Source organism: Notothenia rossii (genome assembly GCF_949606895.1).
Source record: "Notothenia rossii genome assembly, chromosome: 8".
Lineage (NCBI taxonomy): Eukaryota > Metazoa > Chordata > Actinopteri > Perciformes > Nototheniidae > Notothenia > Notothenia rossii.
In genome coordinates, this window is record NC_136906.1 from 31,231,047 (window position 1) to 31,251,890 (window position 20,844).

Consider the following 20,844-nt stretch of genomic DNA (forward strand, 5'->3'; position numbering starts at 1 on the left):
GAACAAATCAATGACTGGATGTGTCAGAACTTTCTCCAATTAAAAAAAGACAAAACTGAGGTAATGGTTTTTGGAGCCAAGGCAGAACGTATAAAAGTTAGCGCTGAGCTTCAGTCTGCAATGTTCAAAACAACAGATAAAGCCAGAAATATAAGTGTAGTCATGGACTACGACCTGAGTTTCAACAGTCACATTAAAACAATTACTAAATCAGCCTACTATCACCAAAAGAACATATCTAGGATTAAAAGACTAATGTCACAGCAGGATTTGGAAAAACTTGTCCATGGTTTTATCTTCAGTAGACTGGACTACTGTAATGGTGTCTTTACAGCTCTCACTAAAAAATCTATTGGAAAGCTGCAGCTGATTCAGAACGCTGCTGCTCGATTCCTCACTAATACTAAGAAAGTGGATCACATAACTTCTGTTCTGAAGTCTTTACACTGGCTTCCTGTCTGTCAAATAATTGATTTCAAAATACTGCTGCTGTAAAGCACTGAATGGTTTAGGCCCAAAATACATTTCTAATCTACTGCTAAATTATGAACCATCCAGATCTCTCAGGTCTTCAGGGACTGGTCAGCTTTCTGTCCCCAGATTCAGAACTAAACATGGTAAAGCAGCGTTCAGTTATTATGCTCCAAATAGCTAGAACAAACTCCCAGAAACCTGCAGGTCCGCTGCAACTCTTACTACTTTTAAATCCAGGCTGAAGACTTATCTTTTTGCCTCTGCTTTTAATTGAAACTGAGCGGTTCTTTTTCGTTTTTGGTTAATAAACATTTGGGGCTAGTAACCTCCGGGAATCAGTGTCCGGGGACTTTGTCCTAGCTGGTTTTCTCTGGGTATGCTGGTCGGGGGACGTATGTGCCATACAAGCGTACACAGCTCATGTTCGGAGAAACCTTAAAGAAAGGCATCAGTAAAATGGAACTTCTGTGTGAACTATTCATATCTTAAACTGCACTGTAACTTTTTATGCATGTACTTTTTATTCATGTATTTTTTCTTTTAATGTTTCTTTTATTATCTTTTCTTTTTAATTACTGTTTTTAAGTGCCTTTGTCTGCATGTCTTTCATGTTTGTAAAGCACCTTGAATTGCCTTGTGTTGAAAGGTGCTATATAAATAAAATTGCCTTGCCTTGCCTTATCGATCCGATCTCCATTCAGAAAACACGCATTTTAAAGGTGTTTCGCCCGCCGTCTTGTCTGCATACTTGTCAAAGCATTAATTCATGGTTTTTACTAACCGGTATCAGTATGTAGTTATTACGGCATCCTTTTACATCACGTGTATTACAATGAAATTACGGTAAAATATGTTCATTTTGTTGTAGTTGGTTTCTACCATAAGTGCAGTGAGTTCCAAAATATGCAGGATCACTTTAAGTCAGTCTATTATTTTCGGGAGCGACAGGGAATGTCTCAAAGATACGTCAAACAAGTGGCACCTGCTAACGGGTGGTGGATGATAGGCTATCTAAAAACTTTTTTTTTAAAACATACATTTATTTTTTTTACTTTTGTTTATTTTTTTTTAACGGTGCGACTGGTTTGTGACCACTGTTTTATGGTAAATATTGACAATTCGCTACCAAAGTGTTGTCTCTGTTTTGAAAAAAAAAAAGGATCTGGTTTCTTGCTTGAGATGACAGTAAATGTTGCATTTCATTTGGAAATCAGGGTGCCGGAGTCTGGAAGAAGAGTGGAGAGGCATAGGATCCAAGTCGCTTGAACTGCAGTATACTCCAAAGTCAGTGATAATTTGGGGAGCCATATCATCTGCTGGGGATGGTCCACTGTGTTTTATCAAGTGTTCACATATCTGCACAGCAAAATAGTATGAGAAAGTTATTGGGTTAAATTACATTCTACCCTAGAAAGTCAACCTCTTGAGCACTCTTGTGGAGCCCTGAAGAGAATGCCCGTTGACAACAGTGGATTCTAGTGCTCGAAAAAAACACCAAAATGCAAATGATATTTTTATTCAGAAAAAAACTCCATTGCGCTCAGGCATGACTACAACTGTGATAAAAAGTGTTGTGATGTGCCAAATGTATATATATATTTTTATGTTTACATGTTTTTCTTTCTGCAATTCAATTAGTCTGCTACTTAGTTAAGAACAGTTCATGATACCAAGCCACTCTTAATACTGGGTATCTTTCCGGTGATGTCATAGTACTGTATTTCTTTACTCTTTTTTCCACCCATTTTTCTCACCTTTCCTTATTACACTGAGAAAGATCCAAACTGTTTGTTGGTGGGGTGCCACCCTTCAAGTGAGTCAAATTTAGATAACTCTGAATTTTGAGGACAACATTTACCTGTTCTCTTCTTTGTTTGTAAAAAAAGACAAGTTTTTTATTTGTATTATTTACATTTTTTTAAACTATTGGACTTTTAATGGCATGGCACTGTCTTACTGTAAGGTGCAACTCAGTTGACATCCTCCCTCTTCCTCCTGAACAGAGAGGAGCTGTGGAGATGTCTCTGATCAGGGATCCAGAGGCGCTACGCTATCAGAGGCAGGTGGAGGCTCTGGAGGAACAGAAGTTTCCATGCCAGTAGTCAGCGTACCAGCGATTACTTTTCATGTCTCAAGCCAGATTCGTGCTCCTGAGTTATTTTGTAAGGGGAGAGCTGCAGTCTGGGCTACCGTAGAATGGTCCAGAGACTCTGAGATCTGCTATTCATTGTCTAACTTCATAGACACTATGAGCCGCATATTCGACTACTCATCGCCTGCCACAAAAGCCAGCAGAAGACTTCTGCAGATGCGTCAGCACAACTGTCAGTTGGTTGATTATGCCATCAAGTTTTGCACTGCGGCAGCGGACCTCCACGGCGCTTTCATGACTGGACTTTCAGATCCGATAAAGGACCAGCTGGCTCCTCTGGAGGTGCCACGGGACATAGAGTCTCTCATCTCTGTGTCCATCCGGTCGACAAACGACTTCGGGAGAAGGAGCGGGAGTGCCGGCCCACTGGTGTCAGACATCCCAGTTTCCAGGGCTTCCCTCAGAGAACTCTCCCACCAGGAAGGTCTTTCCAGCCCATGACTTCAGACCACCGGAGGACAGTGCCTCCGCTTGACTCAGAGGAACCCATGCAGCTGGATAGGACCAGGCTTTCTCTGGAGGAGAGGCGGCGCCGTCTGTGGTAGGGCTGCTGTTTCTACTGTGGCCAGCTGGATCACCAACTCGCCTCCTGCCCTGGAAAAGAACGAGCTTACCAGACAAGAGGAAGGCGCTGGTGAGCAAGCATTCCACAGACTTTCGTCCTCGTCCCGTTACCCAGGTAAACATCTTCATTAATAATCAGGCCATTGACCAAGGGGTGCTAATAGACTCAGGGGCTGACGAAAGTCTAATGGACTGGGGATTATTCCACAGCTACAGATAAAAACTGTCCCTCTATCTTGCCCCATTAACCTGTTAAACCCCATCCCTGTTTTTCAGGTCTCAGGCTCGAAAATGACATTTCCAGAACGAATGACCATAACTACACTTCTAAAAGGGGAAAATTTATAAAAAAAATTCTCAAAGTAATGATAAACATGTGAGTTGGATGTAGAATAGTCAGAATCAATATAGATGTTTTTTATTTTAAAGAAAATTCAGATTGAACATAGTAAAAAACTGTAAATGATAGTGTCCGTCCAAAGATTATTTACTTATAGTGAAAACCACCCTTGAATGATGGGATGGTAGACTAAAAGCTTTAGGGGTGATTTGGGTGGAAATGGGCGTTTTTGCTGTTTCTCTGGAACCCATTGGAAGTGGGGGGCTCCGCGCATGATGTCCTCCATTGTTGCCTATTCCAATGTGTAAGTCTCTCACTGAAGCTGGTTCTCTACAGTTACCGGTATTTCTGACTTTTGTTTTTTGTTCTGAGAAAAAAGCCAGAATTTCTGACTTTTTTCTCAGAACACTTTTTTTTTTTTTTTAAATCCTCCCAAAAAAGAAAATCATGTGGCCCTAATCCTCCGAAGTTAAACCTATTACTTAAATTGAAAAACTCCTTGGAAAAATCTGTTTTATAAAAATGTACAAATTCCGTTTCAATGCAAAAAAAAGTCCATCAATTGGACAGGCTCATATTTCCACAATGCATCCATTGACAGAGGGAGCTGATATTTGAACGCGGATATATAGGCCACCATATGTATTGGTGTGAAAATTCAGACATTTGGACAATGTCAAATATTTATAAACGTTGCAGGGATTACAAACTTGATATAGTGCCAGTTGGTATACCGTTGTAGCACACCCACAAAGTTTGGGGGCCAGGCACACTTGTTTACCCGTTTAAAGCACGTCTAATCCTAGTAACACGTTTCCACGTTCTTTCCCGAGTGCAGCAAATAAATTACACGGTCTTAGAGCTCCCCCTGCTGGAACATTTGTATATTGCATTTTTTTTAACTTTCATAAGTCTCCAGCCAGTGGCAGGAGAATTGGACATTTGTACAATTGCGGGAGAAATCCCATGTTAGCCTTGTCCATAATGTGGAGAATTCCCTTACTCTTATTATAAGCAATCTGAAGCTTCTGTTTTAAGGAATGAGTGGCCAACAAAATAAATGAAACCCTCTTGAGAGCTGTGATGTAACCTGTTTTTTTCTCAAAGCATGTTCAAGTATCAAGCTGAATTGACCTACATCTGAATGATTTGGTTAACTTATAAATTAAGTGATAAGGTAATATACCTCATCTCTAGTGAGTGGCCCTGCTCTTCGTATATTTTTCTGTATGGGGCCCTCGAAGAAAAAACAACCAAACTGTAAATCATTGGAGCAACTGACAATAGTTAAAGTTGACCATGCTATATTTGAATAATATATTGTAGGGCCATACCCATATAAAACATGTCTGTGAAGTCTTTTTTTCAAAATATCAAACAGATCATGCATTTTAGCCATGCCTCATTTCACTCTATTTGCTGTATTCCAGCCGTACAAAAGTGCATTTTGCATGATAGGTCCCCTTTAAACATAAGAATTCATAAAAGCTATACAAAGTCAAATGTCCACAAAACTAATTGTGTAGTATGAGAAGCAATCGATTTAGCTAACCCAATTGACCTTTCGCAAAGCCACGCCCCCCCTTGGTTACTGTTGCTAGTCCGACAAGCTGAGAGCCAGATGCGTTAAACAAAGCCATAATGGAGGGTCTCCGTAACGTCGGAGTCGCCTTAACAGACTCATTTTGGAGCAATAACGCAGCAATATCCTCCAGGTCCCGACAAAAGGGGCTACAATACGCTATGGAGGGTTATATCCACAGTATAAACATTAGAAAAGAGGGAGGCACAACATCAATAGAGGCACTTGCATACAGGTTTGATTGATTGATTGAAAAGTTTATTAACAGCTTGTATATTGGGTACAGTACAGTAAAGCTCAAAACATACAATTGTTAAGGGGATGCAGACCAGAGAAAGACTTTCGTCTTGTTTACATCAGGGTCCCCCATTTCCAATTCATCATATCATTTAAGACATACAAGACATATTTGACATACAGATGGCTTATTTACAATTTACATACAGGTGTTTTTTTACATACAGATGGCTTACTTACAAATTTCATTTTAGATTTCGTTCTAATACATCCTAACCGGACATTTAAGACATACCAAGTCTACAGATATACAGTTAGTAACAGAGTCTAAAATGCGAGTATATACATAGATGGGGGGGGAAGCTGTCCATTGTACGACAGGTTGAGATTTGTACCATTACCGGAGCCAGTTTTGCAATGCTCTCCCCCGAAGGTGCTCTTTAAGAGAGGTTTTGAAGGTAAGTATAGTTTTACTTTCCTTTACAGTAGTGGGAAGAGCGTTCCACCTTGATGTGGCATAATTGCGAAACGTGTATTCCCCTTTTTTTGTGCCAAATCTGGGTTTTACATGATTTGTGGAGCTCCCTCTGGTGTTATGATCATGATCATGAGGTCGCAGTGCAAGAGTGAAAAATCACATGAGCTGTATGTCAAATTCGACGGAATTATGATTATTATTTTGGAATAAAACAATACAATCACAAGAGGCATTAAATGTTGTAGTTTGTCTAAAGTTAACTACCGTTTCCTTGGTGGCTTTCTGCATCCACCTTGTTGTTCCTTTGTGGGGGTCGGGGTGCCTACTTGTGCAGCAGGATTAGGGAAGTCGGCAGTCGGCTTTCCATTAACAAAATGCTACAAAGATTAAAGCAAAAATATAAATGAATGATTGCCTGTTGGCTTTCTTGTTTTTACTTTGACCACAGGTAGACTAATAACGGAGCTCAGCTGTTCAGACATTATTATGCATCAAGTGATATACATGGTCAAAACGACCTATAAGCACACAGCTTACAGCTGTAGTCGTTTGACTTTAGCTAACGTTAGTTAGTGAAATTAGTTAATTAAATTAGTTAATTAATTTGTGAATGTAATCTTTGCTAGCTAGCTAGCTACGTTAGCACGTATTTACCTTGGAACAAACGTATTTGTGTTTGTTGATATTCGCCATATTCAGCTGGGCATGGGGCCTGCCGCATTTCTTTATCCACTGGCGGCATCTCTCCTCTCGGGTTTTGGGTTTAGGAAACGGGTAAAATATCACCCCCCCCCCTCTAAGCTTATGGGATATCTCCTATCCGATTTGCAAAGACCATAAGCACAACGCTTCACCATTTTCGCAATGAATTTGAACGCTAAGCTTGTAAGACTTCCACAGGGAGCCGCGCACGTGATCGAATATGATTGGACAACGGGCATTTAGGGGCGTGGCTTTGCGAAAGGTCAATTTAGCTGAGGGCCGATTCAAAATGGTCCTCGGGCCGCATTTGGCCCCCGGGCAGTATTTGGAAAACCCTGATGTAGTATGAGCAGCAAAGTACTATTGATGTGTGAAAGGGGTTTGGTTGCACTACATTGTAAAATGTGAAAGTAATTTAAAATAGTTTGAAATAAAAAAGCCTGAAAAATATTTAAAATAATATTTATTCAAAATAAGTGTCATGCTTGTAACAACAACATAACGTGTGGTGTGTTAAGAGATTTTGATAGCACTACATCTTATTTTATTTTTTAAACCAATTATTTTTTTCTCCATGTCCCCTAGGGGGCGCCGTAATGTATATATTAATTGCCGATACAATAATATTGAAAGATATTGAGTGGAAAGAAAATGGTTGAAAAATATTCCAAATGTTTCAGAGATGACTCTTTAATGATGTCACAGCAGCAGCAGCTGATCATCAGTGTGTACGTAAAACAAATGAAGCTCAGGAGCAATGTCATACTTTATTTTTATTGAAGAAGCTCAGACAGACTCTGTTTAGAGTTTGAAGCTAATGACTGTTGATCACATTTCCGCATTCGTCCACTTCCTGCGTGATGATCACCACCCTGGAGGTTTTGATGGTCTTGGTAGTGTTGACAGGGCTGGGAAAGAAAACATTCGGTTATAAAAGCTTTATTTGTTACTTTTTTATTTAGCTCATGATAGCATGCAAACACGCTCAACTTAGCTGCACTTTGTGTTTACTGATAATAAGCTCCTTTTAGCATGCTAACACTTATCTCAGATGATATACAGTATTTTTCTTAATAATTAGTTCATGTTAGCAATGCATACTCACAGTAAACTCAGATATACCCTGTGATTTCTAAAATGTGCTCATTTTAGCATGCTAACACTAAACTCAGATAGTTTGTAATTCTAAAGACTGGCTGATGTTAACATGCTAACACTAAACTTAGATTGTGGGTATTTTTTCCACATCTAAAGAGTCAGACGCAGGGACCACTTTTCCGTGGGCTCACCTCTCTCTGTCCAGCAGCCTCCTGTACTCGGCGATCTCCAGCTCCAGTCTGGTCTTGATGTCCAGCAGCATCTGGTACTGCTGTCCCTGCCTCCCCAGGTCGCCCCTCAGCTGTCCCAGCTGACTCTCCAGAGCCTCCACCTGCCTCTGGTAACCTTCCAGAATGATGGAGTAGCGGCTCTGGGTCTCAGCCAGAGACATCTCCACAGCTCCTTTCTGTTCAGGAGGAAGAGGAAGGACTTACTTACCACTTTAAAATCTCTTCAAACTGTCAGAACAGAGGGAAAACTTTGTATATATCCATTTTCATGATTTTTTCAACTTTAAATATGCATTAGATGTAAATTGTGCACCTTGCTGATCTGCGCCTGCAGTTTGATCTCCAGACTCTGCGCTAATCGTCTGACCTCTCCAATCTCAGACTTGGTGGTGTGCAGCGTCTCAGTGCTCACAGAAATCTCTTGGTTCAGCTCGGCTGTCTGTGAGGAAAAGTTTGTTATTACATTTATGATCGAACATCAAGATTTCATACAGAAAATAAATAATTAAACCTTCAAAACATACAAAAATTAAATGCACATACAATTCTAAAAAGTAGAACAAAATAAATCAAGCAATACGTTTAAAAATTGTTTACATATAAAGTGTTATAACTTTAAATAAAAATTAAATTAAAATACTTTTTAAAAACACTAAAAGAAATCATAAAATAAATTGGAATTTAAAAGACGACAAAAATCCACATTTTTAAAACACAAGTAACTGTGATGTTATGTTTAAAAATGTAAACGTTAAAGAGAAATCTAAAATTAAAGACTTGAACTACAATGAAAGAACAAAACTAAATAATAAATTATAAAAGTGACAAAACTAAACAAGTTGTTGATAAACTTTAAACAGGAAGTCCTCGTGGTGTAAGATGAGCTCTCACCTTGGTATGGAACCAGGACTCCAGGTCTTTGCGGTTCTTGGAGGCCATGGTCTCGTAGTGTTCTCTGATTTGGGCGATGACGGCGGACAGGTCCTCCTGAGGAGCGGCGTCCACCTCCACGTTCACCTGACCTCCAATCTTGTGCCGCTGAACCAGCAGGTCCTGCAGGAAAACGGCACTTTAGACTTGTGTCTTTTTACCTTTTAATTTATATTTCTGTGTGGCTTCAGGGTCTCACCTCCTCGTGGGTCCTCTTCATTCTGATCAGGTCATCTTTCAGAGCCTCGATCTGCATCTCAATGTCGGTGCGGCTCAGGGTCAGCCCATCCAGGACCCTCCTCAGCCCGGTGATGTCAGCCTCCACCGACTGCCGCATGGCCAGCTCGTTCTCATACCTGCGGCACAGCAGAGTTTAACATTTAAAAAGAATAAATCAGGATATCTTATGTTCAGTGTTGAAGGAAAAGGAGTCTCTCACTTACTTCATCTTGAAGTCCTTGGTGGCCAGCTGGGCGTTATCGATGGCGATGACCAGGGCGGCGTTTCCACAAGCAGCAAAGTTTATCTGAAAGATCCAAAAGTTAGAGAAACTTAAAAAAAAAAAAAAATAATAATAATGTTAAAATATTACACTAAGTGTATTATTGTTAATATGTTATGAAGCCCAATATCAAGTAGTACAAATTAAATAATTCAAACAATTTAAAATGTTGAAGACAATAATGTTGTTAAAAGTTATACAATAAAAATAAAAATGTACAACTAAATTGTTTAAATTAAAAAAAGAAAACACATTTTTTAAACTTTATTATGTAAAAGTTTTAATCGACTATTAATATAAGACTTGTTACTTTTATTGGAAAAATCCTACTTCACAAACACACACCCCTTTACCTCCTCAACAATCACTTGTAAATGGAATCTAAATCACCCAAACTAAACTATAAGCCTTGAGAGGACCTGAACAGCCTGAGTCTGTGTGTTCTGCTCTTTAGCTCAGACTGCAGCGCTCCTGTCTCTCCGTTCTCACCTGGTCCTGCTGGTCTATGATGGTGCCCCTGAAGGCGGAGGAGTCGTGGGCCTCAGGCCGGCTCTTGCTCTCCAGGAAGAGTCTGATCTTCAGCTCCAGCTCTCCGTTGGTCTTCTCCAGGCTGTGCACCTTGTCCAGGTATGTGGCCAGGCGGTCGTTGAGGTTCTGCATGGTGGCCTTCTCGTTGGCGGACACGTCCACGCCGTCGGTCAGGTTGAAGGACCTGCAAGCGGAGAATGACGAGTTGGCCTGGGAGACACGGACTCCGGACCCTCCGGCTCCTCCGTACACGCTGCCGGCCCCCATGCTGCCGACGCGGTGGGATGAGGAGGACATGTTGATGCTGTGGTTGCTGGAGTACATTGCTGAGTTTCGGCTGGTGGTCGGCTGGTGGTCGGCTCTGAGCGAAGAGTGAAGAGCTGCTGGGGCCACGGGCTCCTTTTATGAGGCTGGACAGGGGTTGGGCAGGGGCCACTGTGAAGCCCCGATGTCCCTCAGAGCAAACCGGTCTGAGCTGAGCGGGCGGCGTCCAGCATGGGGGGGGGGGGGGGGGTTCCAGAAAGACACTTTCTCTATAGGTGATTAACCGGTCCTGTCAGTCCACAAAGACCACAGACCCCTCCAACAGCAGGGTTTCACTGCTCTCATCTTTGAGGTGGGGCTCATTTTAAACATTTCTGATGATTTTATTCAATCTCAGGACTATGTACATTTTTCATCACTACTAATGTGCAAGTGTGCCAAATTCCAAATGTTTTGTTCTCTACGTGATGTTGAAAACACCAGAGGTGGGAGCAGTACTCAGATATTTTACTTGAGTAAAAGTAGAAGTACAAGGATGTAAGGATACTCTGTTACAAGTACAATTCCGGCATTCAAAGGGTATTATATATATATATATAAAGTACCAAAAGTAAATCTTATGCAGATTGGCTCATTTCAGAATAATATATATGATATGTTTTATAATGATTGATAATTAAAGTGTTATCAAAGCTGGTAAAGGTACAGCTAGTTTGAATGACTTTGTATACTGCAGGGTAGCTTGTGAATTTACTCCAGGTCGAACTAAAGTCTGATTCAACACTTGATTATATTTCACATCATTAATCCAAATCTGCAAAGTAACTAAACGTACATAACATGGAAAAACTCAAGCACAAGTATCTCAAAAGTGTACTTAAGTACAGTACTTACTGTACTTACCCATGTTCTCACATTTTCATAAACTAAATCATTAATTATTAGTTTCAGCCAATGAAATAAATGAAGCAGACAATCTGCAGTAAAAACACAACAGCATGTTAAATCACTTGATACAAAAAAAGAAAAGAAAGCAGGATTACTGCTGCAATTATTAAAGTGGGGCTATTTTTTTACATGTTTTTTGTAACTGTTCAAAGACAGATTAAGTGAAAGGGTTTGACAGAAGGCCAACTTCCAAATGCTCCTCTATTGATGTTAAAATTGACCATTTAAACTCACAACAGGATAAAGAGTTTAGAGGAAGGAGTTTGACAGATTCATGCAAGGAGAGCAGAGATAATTAGGGGATCAACATGAAATACACACTATTTTAAAAATCTAATATATAGTGTTGGTCATTTCTGATGCAATAATGTATTTAAATGCTGTCATCTGTTTCTCAAATATAGGTGTCCAGCTTTTCACTGTTTATATAATATTACAGGGAATATGTTTGGGTTTGGTCTGACTAAATGACATTTAAGAAAATTACTTTACACTGTGTTTGATAACCCAGGATTTCCTTCCTGGCTCTGTGCTGATCAGTGACTCTTCTACCCGATTGCTGCCTGTTTCTGCCTTATAGTATTTAAATCTTACGGCATAAGGCAACTAGTTGCTGCAAATAAGAGAGGGACGCTGGAGTCAACGTTGGCATCATGCCTCTGTGGACTGATACCTGTCATTACCTGATGGACCGGTCAGTCCAATCGAGTCACACTCAAAACACACCTCCAACAGCAGGATTTCACTGCTTTTACTTTTGAAGTGTGTCAAATTTTAAACATTTTTAATTATGTTTTAATACATTTCACTAAAGTGCCGGTGTGCAATGTTTTAAATGTTATTCCTCTGCATGGTGTTGAAAACAGACATTAATATCAAACTACTTTGATAATCGCTTTGTAATTTTTTACGCAATCATGTATTATAATGCTGTCTGTAGCTTCTCAGATATAGAGATTATCAGTTTTCTACACATTTCCAGACCAATTGTTTCACTTTTTACTGACATTTTAAACACCAAATTATGAGTTGTTAGTTACCTGTAACTCAAAATAGGAAAATTAAAAAGCAGCCTAAACATTTAAACGATTGAAACATGACAACATGAATCACACATTTGAGTGAATACGTATGGGTTTTATTTTTAATGAACAAGGTAAATAATATATAGTTGGTATCAGTAAAATGTATAATCTACAATAAAATCTCGTTTCAAATTGTTTTACGATGTCTAAAGTTACTGATAAATCACATGTTTCCTGCCTGGCGGCAGCATATCATTACCCTCTCTCTTCCGGGCGGTAGAAAGGAGCCCTCAGCAGCCAACAAGCTGACTGTTGCTATCTGTAAACTATGCCGCCGAAACATAATTTCAGCGTCGTCAATCAGAGTCGTCAGATCTGATGCTCAAAGTGCGCCCTGTCAGCGCCCTGGCCTGTGTGTCTGTGAGTTCTTTGGACTCGTATCCAAGGTGACGCTACAAAGTTGTCGAGGATGGCTGCGTCTGCAGGTGGAGACTATGGTGCTAGAGGATCGCCGGAGCTGTAGATTAACATGTACATGCTTATTGTAGTTGTAAGGGCAATGCCTGTAGCACCATGGAGCATATGTGTGGGCTGGATCTGTATTTTACAGGAAAGGAGTGAGCAGAGGGTCGAGTTGTCGATTCTTGTTCAGTTTTCATCTTCCTCACCCTCTCAGACTTTGAGTTGCGCGCGCTGCTAAAGAGACGCGCTACCATGGAAACCAAACTATGGTGTAGCTGTATTAAAGTCCGAGTGGAAACAAACGTGAGAAAATCGGATTTTGTCAGAAATCAGGAGAAATATGACCCCGGGAGGAAACCGGGAGAGGGCAATGAAATCGGGAGTCTCCCGCGAAAATCGGGAGGGTTGGCAAGACACACACACACACGCACACGCACACGCACACGCACACGCACACGCACACACACACACACACACACACACACACACACACACACACACAGACACACACACACACACACACACACACACACACACACACACACACACACACACACACACACTTCATATGTAGTCTCCTGATTTTAAATGGGAATTAAATCATTTGAGTGTTCCCAAAGCACCAGTGTTAATCAGTTCATTGCCACAAATATTCACTTTAATGATATACAACTGAGAAAAGACACATTTTTAGAAACTGATAACAGCATTTAAAGAAATGATCTAGAATGACTAACTTTTTTTATTAACATATAAAATAGTGTAAGATTATCTATTGTTATTTGAATGTCCTCGAAACTCATTATCAAGTTGTATGTTTTATGTTTTAATGACACGTTTTTACATCAGATAGAGGAGCATTTGGAAGTAGGCCTTCTGTCAAACACTTTCAATTTGTGTTTACAAATCTTAAAAGTGAGCCCCACCTTAATAATTGCAGCAGAAATTCTGCTTTTGAAGGTGTGTGTGGTGTGGCTGGATGTCTCTGTGTGGACTGACAAGACTTGCCCGTCTGGTTTACACAGCCTTTGGGCCCCTCATGCTGCTTGCAGGCCCCTGAGGCCCCTGAGGTGTCTTTCTGGAAATGCCCCCGCCCTGCTGGACACCGCCCGCTCAGCTTTGACCGGTTTGCTCTGAGGGGCCTCGGGGCTTCACAGTGGCCCCTGCCCAACCCCTGTCCAGCCTCATAAAAGGAGCCCGTGGCCCCAGCAGCTCTTCACTCTTCGCTCAGAGCCGACCAGCAGCCGACACTCAGCCATGTATTCCAGCAACCGCAGCATCAACATGTCCTCCTCCTCCCACCGTGTCGGCAGCATGGGGGCCGGCAGCGTGTACGGAGGAGCCGGAGGGTCCGGAGTCCGTGTCTCCCAGGCCAACTCGTCGTTCTCCGCTGGCAGATCCTTCAACCTGACCGACGGCGTGGACGTGTCCGCCAACGAGAAGGCCACCATGCAGAACCTCAACGACCGCCTGGCCACATACCTGGACAAGGTGCACAGCCTGGAGAAGACCAACGGAGAGCTGGAGCTGAAGATCAGATTCTTCCTGGAGAGCAAGAGCCAGCCTGAGGCCCACGACTCCTCCGCCTTCAGGGGCACCATCATAGACCAGCAAGACCAGGTGAGAACGGAGAGACAGGAGCGCTGCAGTCTGAGCTAAACAGCAGAACACACAGACTCAGGCTGCTCAGGTCCTCTCAAGGCTTATAGTTTAGTTTGGGTGATTTAGATTCCATTTACAAGTGATTGTTGAGGAGGTAAAGGTGGGTGTGTTTGTGAAGTAGGATTTTTCCAATACAAGTAACAAGTCTTATATTAATAGTCGATGAAAACTTTTACATAATAAAGTTTAAAAAATGTGTTTTCATTTTTTACTTTAAACATTATTCAGTTGCACATTTTATTTTTATTGTAAAACTTTTAACGACATTATTGTCTTCAACATTTTGAATTGTTTGAATTATTTAATTTTTACTACTCAATATTGGGCTTCATAACATATTAACAATAATACACTTTATGTAATATTTTTACATTATTGTTATTTTTTAAAAACTTTTGGGCCTTTCAGATAAACTTTGCTGCTCGTGGAAACGCCGCCCTGGTCATCGCCATCGATAACGCCCAACTGGCCACCGAGGACTTCAAGAGGAAGTGAGTGAGAGACTCCTTTTCCTTCAACACTGAACATAAGATATCCTGATTTATTCTTTTTAAATGTTAAACTCTGCTGTGCTGCAGGTATGAGAACGAGCTGGCCATGCGGCAGTCGGTGGAGGCCGACATCACCGGGCTGAGGAGGGTCCTGGATGGGCTGACCCTGAGCCGCACCGACATTGAGATGCAGATCGAGGCTCTGAAAGATGACCTGATTAGAATGAAGAGGACCCACGAGGAGGTGAGACCCTGAAGCCACACAGAAATATAAATTAAAAGGTAAAAAGACACAAGTCTAAAGTGCCATTTTCCTGCAGGACCTGCTGGTTCAGCGGCACAAGATTGGAGGTCAGGTGAATGTGGAGGTGGACGCCGCTCCTCAGGAGGACCTGTCCACCGTCATCGCCCAAATCAGAGAACACTACGAGACCATGGCCTCCAAGAACCGCAAAGACCTGGAGTCCTGGTTCCATACCAAGGTGAGAGCTCATCTTACACCACGAGGACTTCCTGTTTAAAGTTTATCAACAACTTGTTTAGTTTTGTCACTTTTATAATTTATTATTTTGTTTTGTTCTTTCATTGTAGTTCAAGTCTTTCCTTTTTAAGATTTCTCTTTAACGTTTACATTTTTAAACATAACATCAAAGTTACTTGTGTTTTAAAAATGTTGATTTTTGTCGTCTTTTAAATTCCAATTTATTTTATGATTTCTCTTTGTGATTTAAAAAAAAGTATTTTAATTTAATTTTAATTTAAAGTTAAAACACTTTATATGTAAAACAAATTAAAATGTATTAGTTGATTTATTTATGTTCTTTTAGAATTGTATGTGCATTTAATTTTGTATGTTTTGAAGGCTTAATAATTTATTTTCTGTATGAAATCTTGATGTTCGATCATAAATGTAATAGCAGACTTTTCCTCACAGACAGCCGAGCTGAATCAAGAGGTTTCTGTGAGCACTGAGACGCTGCACACCACCAAGTCTGAGATTGGAGAGGTCAGACGATTAGCGCAGAGTCTGGAGATCAAACTGCAGGCGCAGATCAGCAAGGTGCACAATTTACATCTAATGCATATTTAAAGTTGAAAAAATCATGAAAATGGATATATACAAAGTTTTCCCTCTGTTCTGACGGTTTGAAGAGATTTTAAAGTGGTAAGTAAGTCCTCCCTCTTCCTCCTGAACAGAAAGGAGCTGTGGAGATGTCTCTGGCTGAGACCCAGAGCCGCTATTCCATCATGCTGGAAGGTTACCAGAGGCAGGTGGAGGCTCTGGAGAGTCAGCTGGGCCAGCTTAGGGGTGACCTGGGGAGGCAGGGGCAGCAGTACCAGATGCTGCTGGACATCAAGACCAGACTGGAGCTGGAGATCGCCGAGTACAGGAGGCTGCTGGACGGAGAGAGGTGAGCCCAAGGAAAAGTTGTCCCTGTGTTTGACTCTTTAGATGTGGAAAGTTCACAAATACCCACAATCTAAGTTTAGTGTTAGAATGCTTAGCTAGTTATTTTGTATTAGCATGATAACATTAGTCCATTTTAGGAAACACACGGTGCATCTGAGGTTGCTGTTGGCACGCTTACATAAGCTTATTATTAGAAAAAACCTAAACTACCTGAGTTTAGTGTTAGCATTGTTAGCCAATTGTGAGTTAACAAAAAATGCAGCTCACTTAAAGAGCCTGTGACACGAACCCAACAACTGTTGTGCAATGAAATAGTGGGCTACTAGTAATCTCGAACCGTCAGTTTAAAAAAGAAAAAGCGATACCGTTCCGATAAATATCAATAATTTCGAACATCGCGGGAAAATTCCTTCGACTCATTTTGAGGTTTTGGGGGAAGCCGGAAGTGACGTCAATGCGGGAACGCTTCACTGTGCGGCGAGAGAGCCAAACACGGACAAAGTGTGTTGTCATGCGTAGAAATTGTGAATTACTGAGTTTAGGCACGTTAATAACATTTTAATGAAGTTGACTACAGTATATTCATATTTGTCAGTGCTTTCATGTCAATTCGGCGAACATAAACATAAATGCTCGTGGTGAAGATGATGATTAAATTAGGATTAAAAATCGGTAGTGAGAGCTGCTGAATTTCCTCCCGTCGGATGTGATATAAAAACAAATCGATTATTTTTGTAGTTGTAAACTCAAGTGGATGAAACTACATTTATTAGTGCTTTCATGTCAATTCGGCGAACATATGATACATTAAATGATCGTGAGGATGATGATTTAAAAATATTTAGTTTGAACCGGTCTGCATTTCCTGATGAGAAAACAAACCTTAGCTTTTTGTAGTTGCAGTCATTGGTGTAGTGGGCGTTGGACGAGGGGGTACGCCGTACCCCCACTTATTTGAAGCATGATTTCTTTTTTTAATAGTCTAATACATCTAAAATCATTGCCAGTGTTATAAGTTGCAAGTGTGTGTTTGTTGTAATAATGACGAAAACATAATAGGCAGATTTCAAAGTAATTATAATAAAAACGTAGCTCAAGCATTTATGCAACTTGATTTGAAGCGTGTGTTTGTGAGGGGCAGAACTGTGTGTGTAGGGTGACCAGGTGTCCCGCACTGTGCGGGACTGCACACACAGCATTTTTATTATTTGTCCCGCGTCCCACACATTGAGACTATGTCCCGCATTTGAGTGATAGTCGCGCAGAAAGGCCGGATCGGTTCGCTGACAGCCGGCACCGCCCTTTATTATTATATTGTCTAAACGGCATCATGTAAGTTGCGCTGACAGGCGACACAGAGGTCCCCAAGCCCCCCCCCCGTTGACAGTTCACGAGTGCGTCCATAGTGTCTCCCGTCCACCCACCACCCCGTCCACCCAGTAAAAACATCCCCACTACACCACTGGTTGTAGTAGTACACCAACATGGATTAAACGTGTGTTTTTTTTTACCACAATGTTGGGGAAATTAATGGATAAAATGCACGGATTATTATTATTATTCCCACTCCGATCGGGACACTAGGTCCACCGTTTCCCCGCAGCGAGGCTCCCCCCGTTGACAGTTTACGTGGGCTGGGCTGGGTGCAGTGGCGGACTGGCCATCGGGACGAATCCCGATGGGCCGGTACCGAAGTGGGCCGGTCGGATAAGTCACTAGCACATCCCCCACTCCCCCCGTTGACAATTTACTAGTGGTACCGAAGTGGGCCGGTCGAGAGTCCCGGGCTGATTTTTAGTCCCAGTCCACCACTGGCTACATGACCGTATGATCGCCCATATTGACGCACCTAATTCTTAAACTTCTAACAGATACAACATAAACCGATCCTTCAGCCTCATATGAGCTCTCAGACACGTTCAAAATTAAACTGTCATCGCTGTCTGAGCTTGCTGCTGTGTGCCCCATCGTGCGTTTACATGCAGATGCTGGGATCCTGAACGGTGCAGCTGGAGCGCTGTGCCCGCAATGACGTCACACATAATTTGGCGGGACTTGAAGAATCCCCGAGAAGATCCAGAAAATGGTCAACATTGAAGGGAGATTAATGGTTATCAAAGTACAAATATCCAAAATCAGTTCAGTAACGGTTTTCAAGGGGACAATATTTACTCAAATTGATGGGTTTGGATGATGGGGGAAACTCGTGTCACAGGCTCTTTAAAGTTCATTAAGAAAAGTAAGTCAAGTTTGCTTATATGAGCTTATTTTAAGAAACACAAGGTTTAGCTTAGTCTAGTGTTAGAATGCTAACATGAGCGTTTTATCATTAAACACTAAGTGCAGCGTGTTTGCATGCTGGTATGACTGGAATAAAAATAAATAACAAAACTATATTAACTGAATGTGTTCTTTCCCCTCCTGTAGCTGCCCACCACCCTCTCCCACTAGCAAGACAACCAAGATCACCAGGGTGGTGACCATCACTCAGGAAGTGAACACATTTGGAAACGTGATCAACAGTTCTCAAGACTAAAACCACTATCAGCTGTAAACTCTAAACCAAGTCATTCTGAGCTTCTTCAATAAAAATCAAGTCTAACAGTATTCTTCGGCTTCATGTGCTTTTATGTCACACTGTTGATCAGTTGCTGCTCTTACCTTTTTGAAGAGAGTCAGCTTTCAATATACAGTAACACTTTATATTAAGGTACACAAATTAACCATCCAACTAGTTAACATGCATATTAGCAGTATATTGGCTCTTTATTAATAATTATAAAACACTTAATGCCTTATTCTACAAGACAATATTCAAGTAATAAGCCATTAGTTGAGAGTTTTTCCTCAATAACCCTCTAATTAGTGCTTATTTATTGCAAGTAAGGAAGTTGTTGTACATGAGTTTTTAATATGCTCTGCTCAACATGGGCCTAATAAGGCAGTAGTACCACAAGAATAGTAATTCTCCCATAATAACACTTAACAAATATGATCTATTCTTATGTAACAAGACATTAAACTATAAGTGTTAATTGTTTCTAAATAACTAAAAATTAGGTATTTATATCTAAGAACATGTTCCCTATTTTAAAGTGAAGTCTTTTTCATAACGTTGGGTTACGTATTGTAACCCTTGTTATATTAGCAGAGACGGAGCCCTCTACTGGACTCTATGGGTACTACCTTATCCTGCGTGCATTCCCCCACATATAAGGAGGCCTCGCCTCCTGCCCATCATCCTACACCTCTCTTCAGCAAGCGGAATAGGACAGACAGTGCCCTTAGTAGAGGGCTCGCCTGTGCTAATATAACAAGGGTTACAATACGTAACCCAACGTTATATCACTCACAGGCTCCGCCCTCTACTGGACTCTATGGGTACAGTGGGTGGAGCCCCGATGCATGTACGCACTGTCGTCCAACACAATTCCAGCCTACTGCCTCTGACCGGCTTTCCTGGTCAGCAGCTGCTGCCCCAAATTCTCCCTTAACCCGGTTGTGACCGAGGAGAAATCTGGGCTGTGGCTGACAGAGCACGCCCTGCTGTGCTTACCTCACAGAAAGTGTGCTAAAAAAAAACGGTGCCGGGGGACCCCCCCCCCCCCGCCCATAGACGGATGGGGAGACCCCCCTCGGCCCTGAATGGGCTTACTACACCCCTACCTCCCTGAATCCCTAAGGATAACAGGGAGAGCGCCAGAGCCCATGTCTCACACTCAAACACTGACCCCGTGCAGAGTGTGAGAGGACTAAAAAGTGGGGGGCTACCCCCCCCCAGTGAAAGTCCCGTAAAGGGCCAGTGTGCCCCCCTTGCCTATCCCGGGGCCCTCAGAGGGGGGTCAGATGCCCCACAACCCCCCCCCTACAAATCCTGTTTTGCCTCAGCAAGCACAGACGAGGAGAAAGAGCCAGACAAGTCCAAGAGATAAAACCTTATGAAGGGGCCTGTGCATACATCTTCCACACTCACACCATTGAATAAGGCTGTGTGGAGTGCACACAAATCCCCGTGGGGCAGGCTCTCCCTGCCTGTCCGTAGGCATGTGCAATGCACTCGCAGAGCAAGCCTGGTGGGCATTTCTTGGACAGAGCTTTCCCGATCACACCGCCCCAGACAGAACACAAACAGCTGTTCAGTGCGTCTAAGGGCAGCTGTGCGCTCCACATAACAAGCTAGCGCACGCAGCGGGCAGAGGAGGTGCAGTTTAGCCTCCCTGGCCCCACCATGGGGGGGGGGGAGACTAAAACCCCCCAACTTAATAGCCCTTGACCTGAACGCACTCCTTAAGTTTTTAGGCACAAAGGAGGGGTTCGGTCTAAGTGTCGAGCCGCTCTGGTAACCCCGAATTAGCAAACAACTAGGGTGCACCGACAGAGCAGTTAACTCGGACACTCTTTTGGCTGACGTTAAGGCAAGAAGCAAAGCTGTTTTCCACGACAATGCTTTCAGAGAGGAGAGCTCCAGAGGCTCAAATGGTCCTGAGGCCAGAGCCTCGAGCACTAGGGGCAGGTCCCACTGCGGGGTGGAGACATGCACAACAGGGCGCAGTCTCCTAACCCCCTGTAAAAACCGCTGACCTGCCACCAAATCCCTCATGACAGGACGAGTGGGCTGCATACACCTTCACTGTGGAATGCGCCAGCCTTCTGTCCACCAATAACTGTAAGAAGGACAAAATAGAGCCTAGCTCACAAGATAGGGGCTCTATTCTCCGCTCCTCACACCATCGCTGGAACCCCAGCCACTTTGGCCGGTAACAG

At 42.2% G+C, this 20,844-nt stretch overlaps 2 protein-coding genes across 2 annotated transcripts; one reads left to right on the forward strand and one right to left on the reverse strand.

Moving 5' to 3' along the window:
• Positions 1 to 7,343: 7,343 nt before the first annotated feature.
• Positions 7,344 to 10,141, reverse strand: LOC307016165 (keratin, type I cytoskeletal 50 kDa-like; the record flags this gene model as incomplete). Its single annotated transcript, XM_079645198.1, has 7 exons — positions 7,344 to 7,437; positions 7,819 to 8,033; positions 8,171 to 8,296; positions 8,749 to 8,910; positions 8,987 to 9,143; positions 9,231 to 9,313; positions 9,779 to 10,141. The coding sequence occupies 7 exons, from the start codon at positions 10,139 to 10,141 to the stop codon at positions 7,344 to 7,346; spliced, it is 1,200 nt and encodes a 399-aa protein (XP_079501324.1).
• Positions 10,142 to 13,773: 3,632 nt separating this feature from the next.
• On the forward strand, positions 13,774 to 18,616 carry LOC307016166 (keratin, type I cytoskeletal 50 kDa-like; the record flags this gene model as incomplete). The annotated part of the gene is made up of 7 exons (XM_079645199.1): positions 13,774 to 14,136; positions 14,587 to 14,669; positions 14,757 to 14,913; positions 14,990 to 15,151; positions 15,604 to 15,729; positions 15,867 to 16,081; positions 18,508 to 18,616. 7 exons carry the CDS (start codon positions 13,774 to 13,776, stop codon positions 18,614 to 18,616), a joined length of 1,215 nt encoding a protein of 404 aa, XP_079501325.1.
• Positions 18,617 to 20,844: the final 2,228 nt, after the last annotated feature.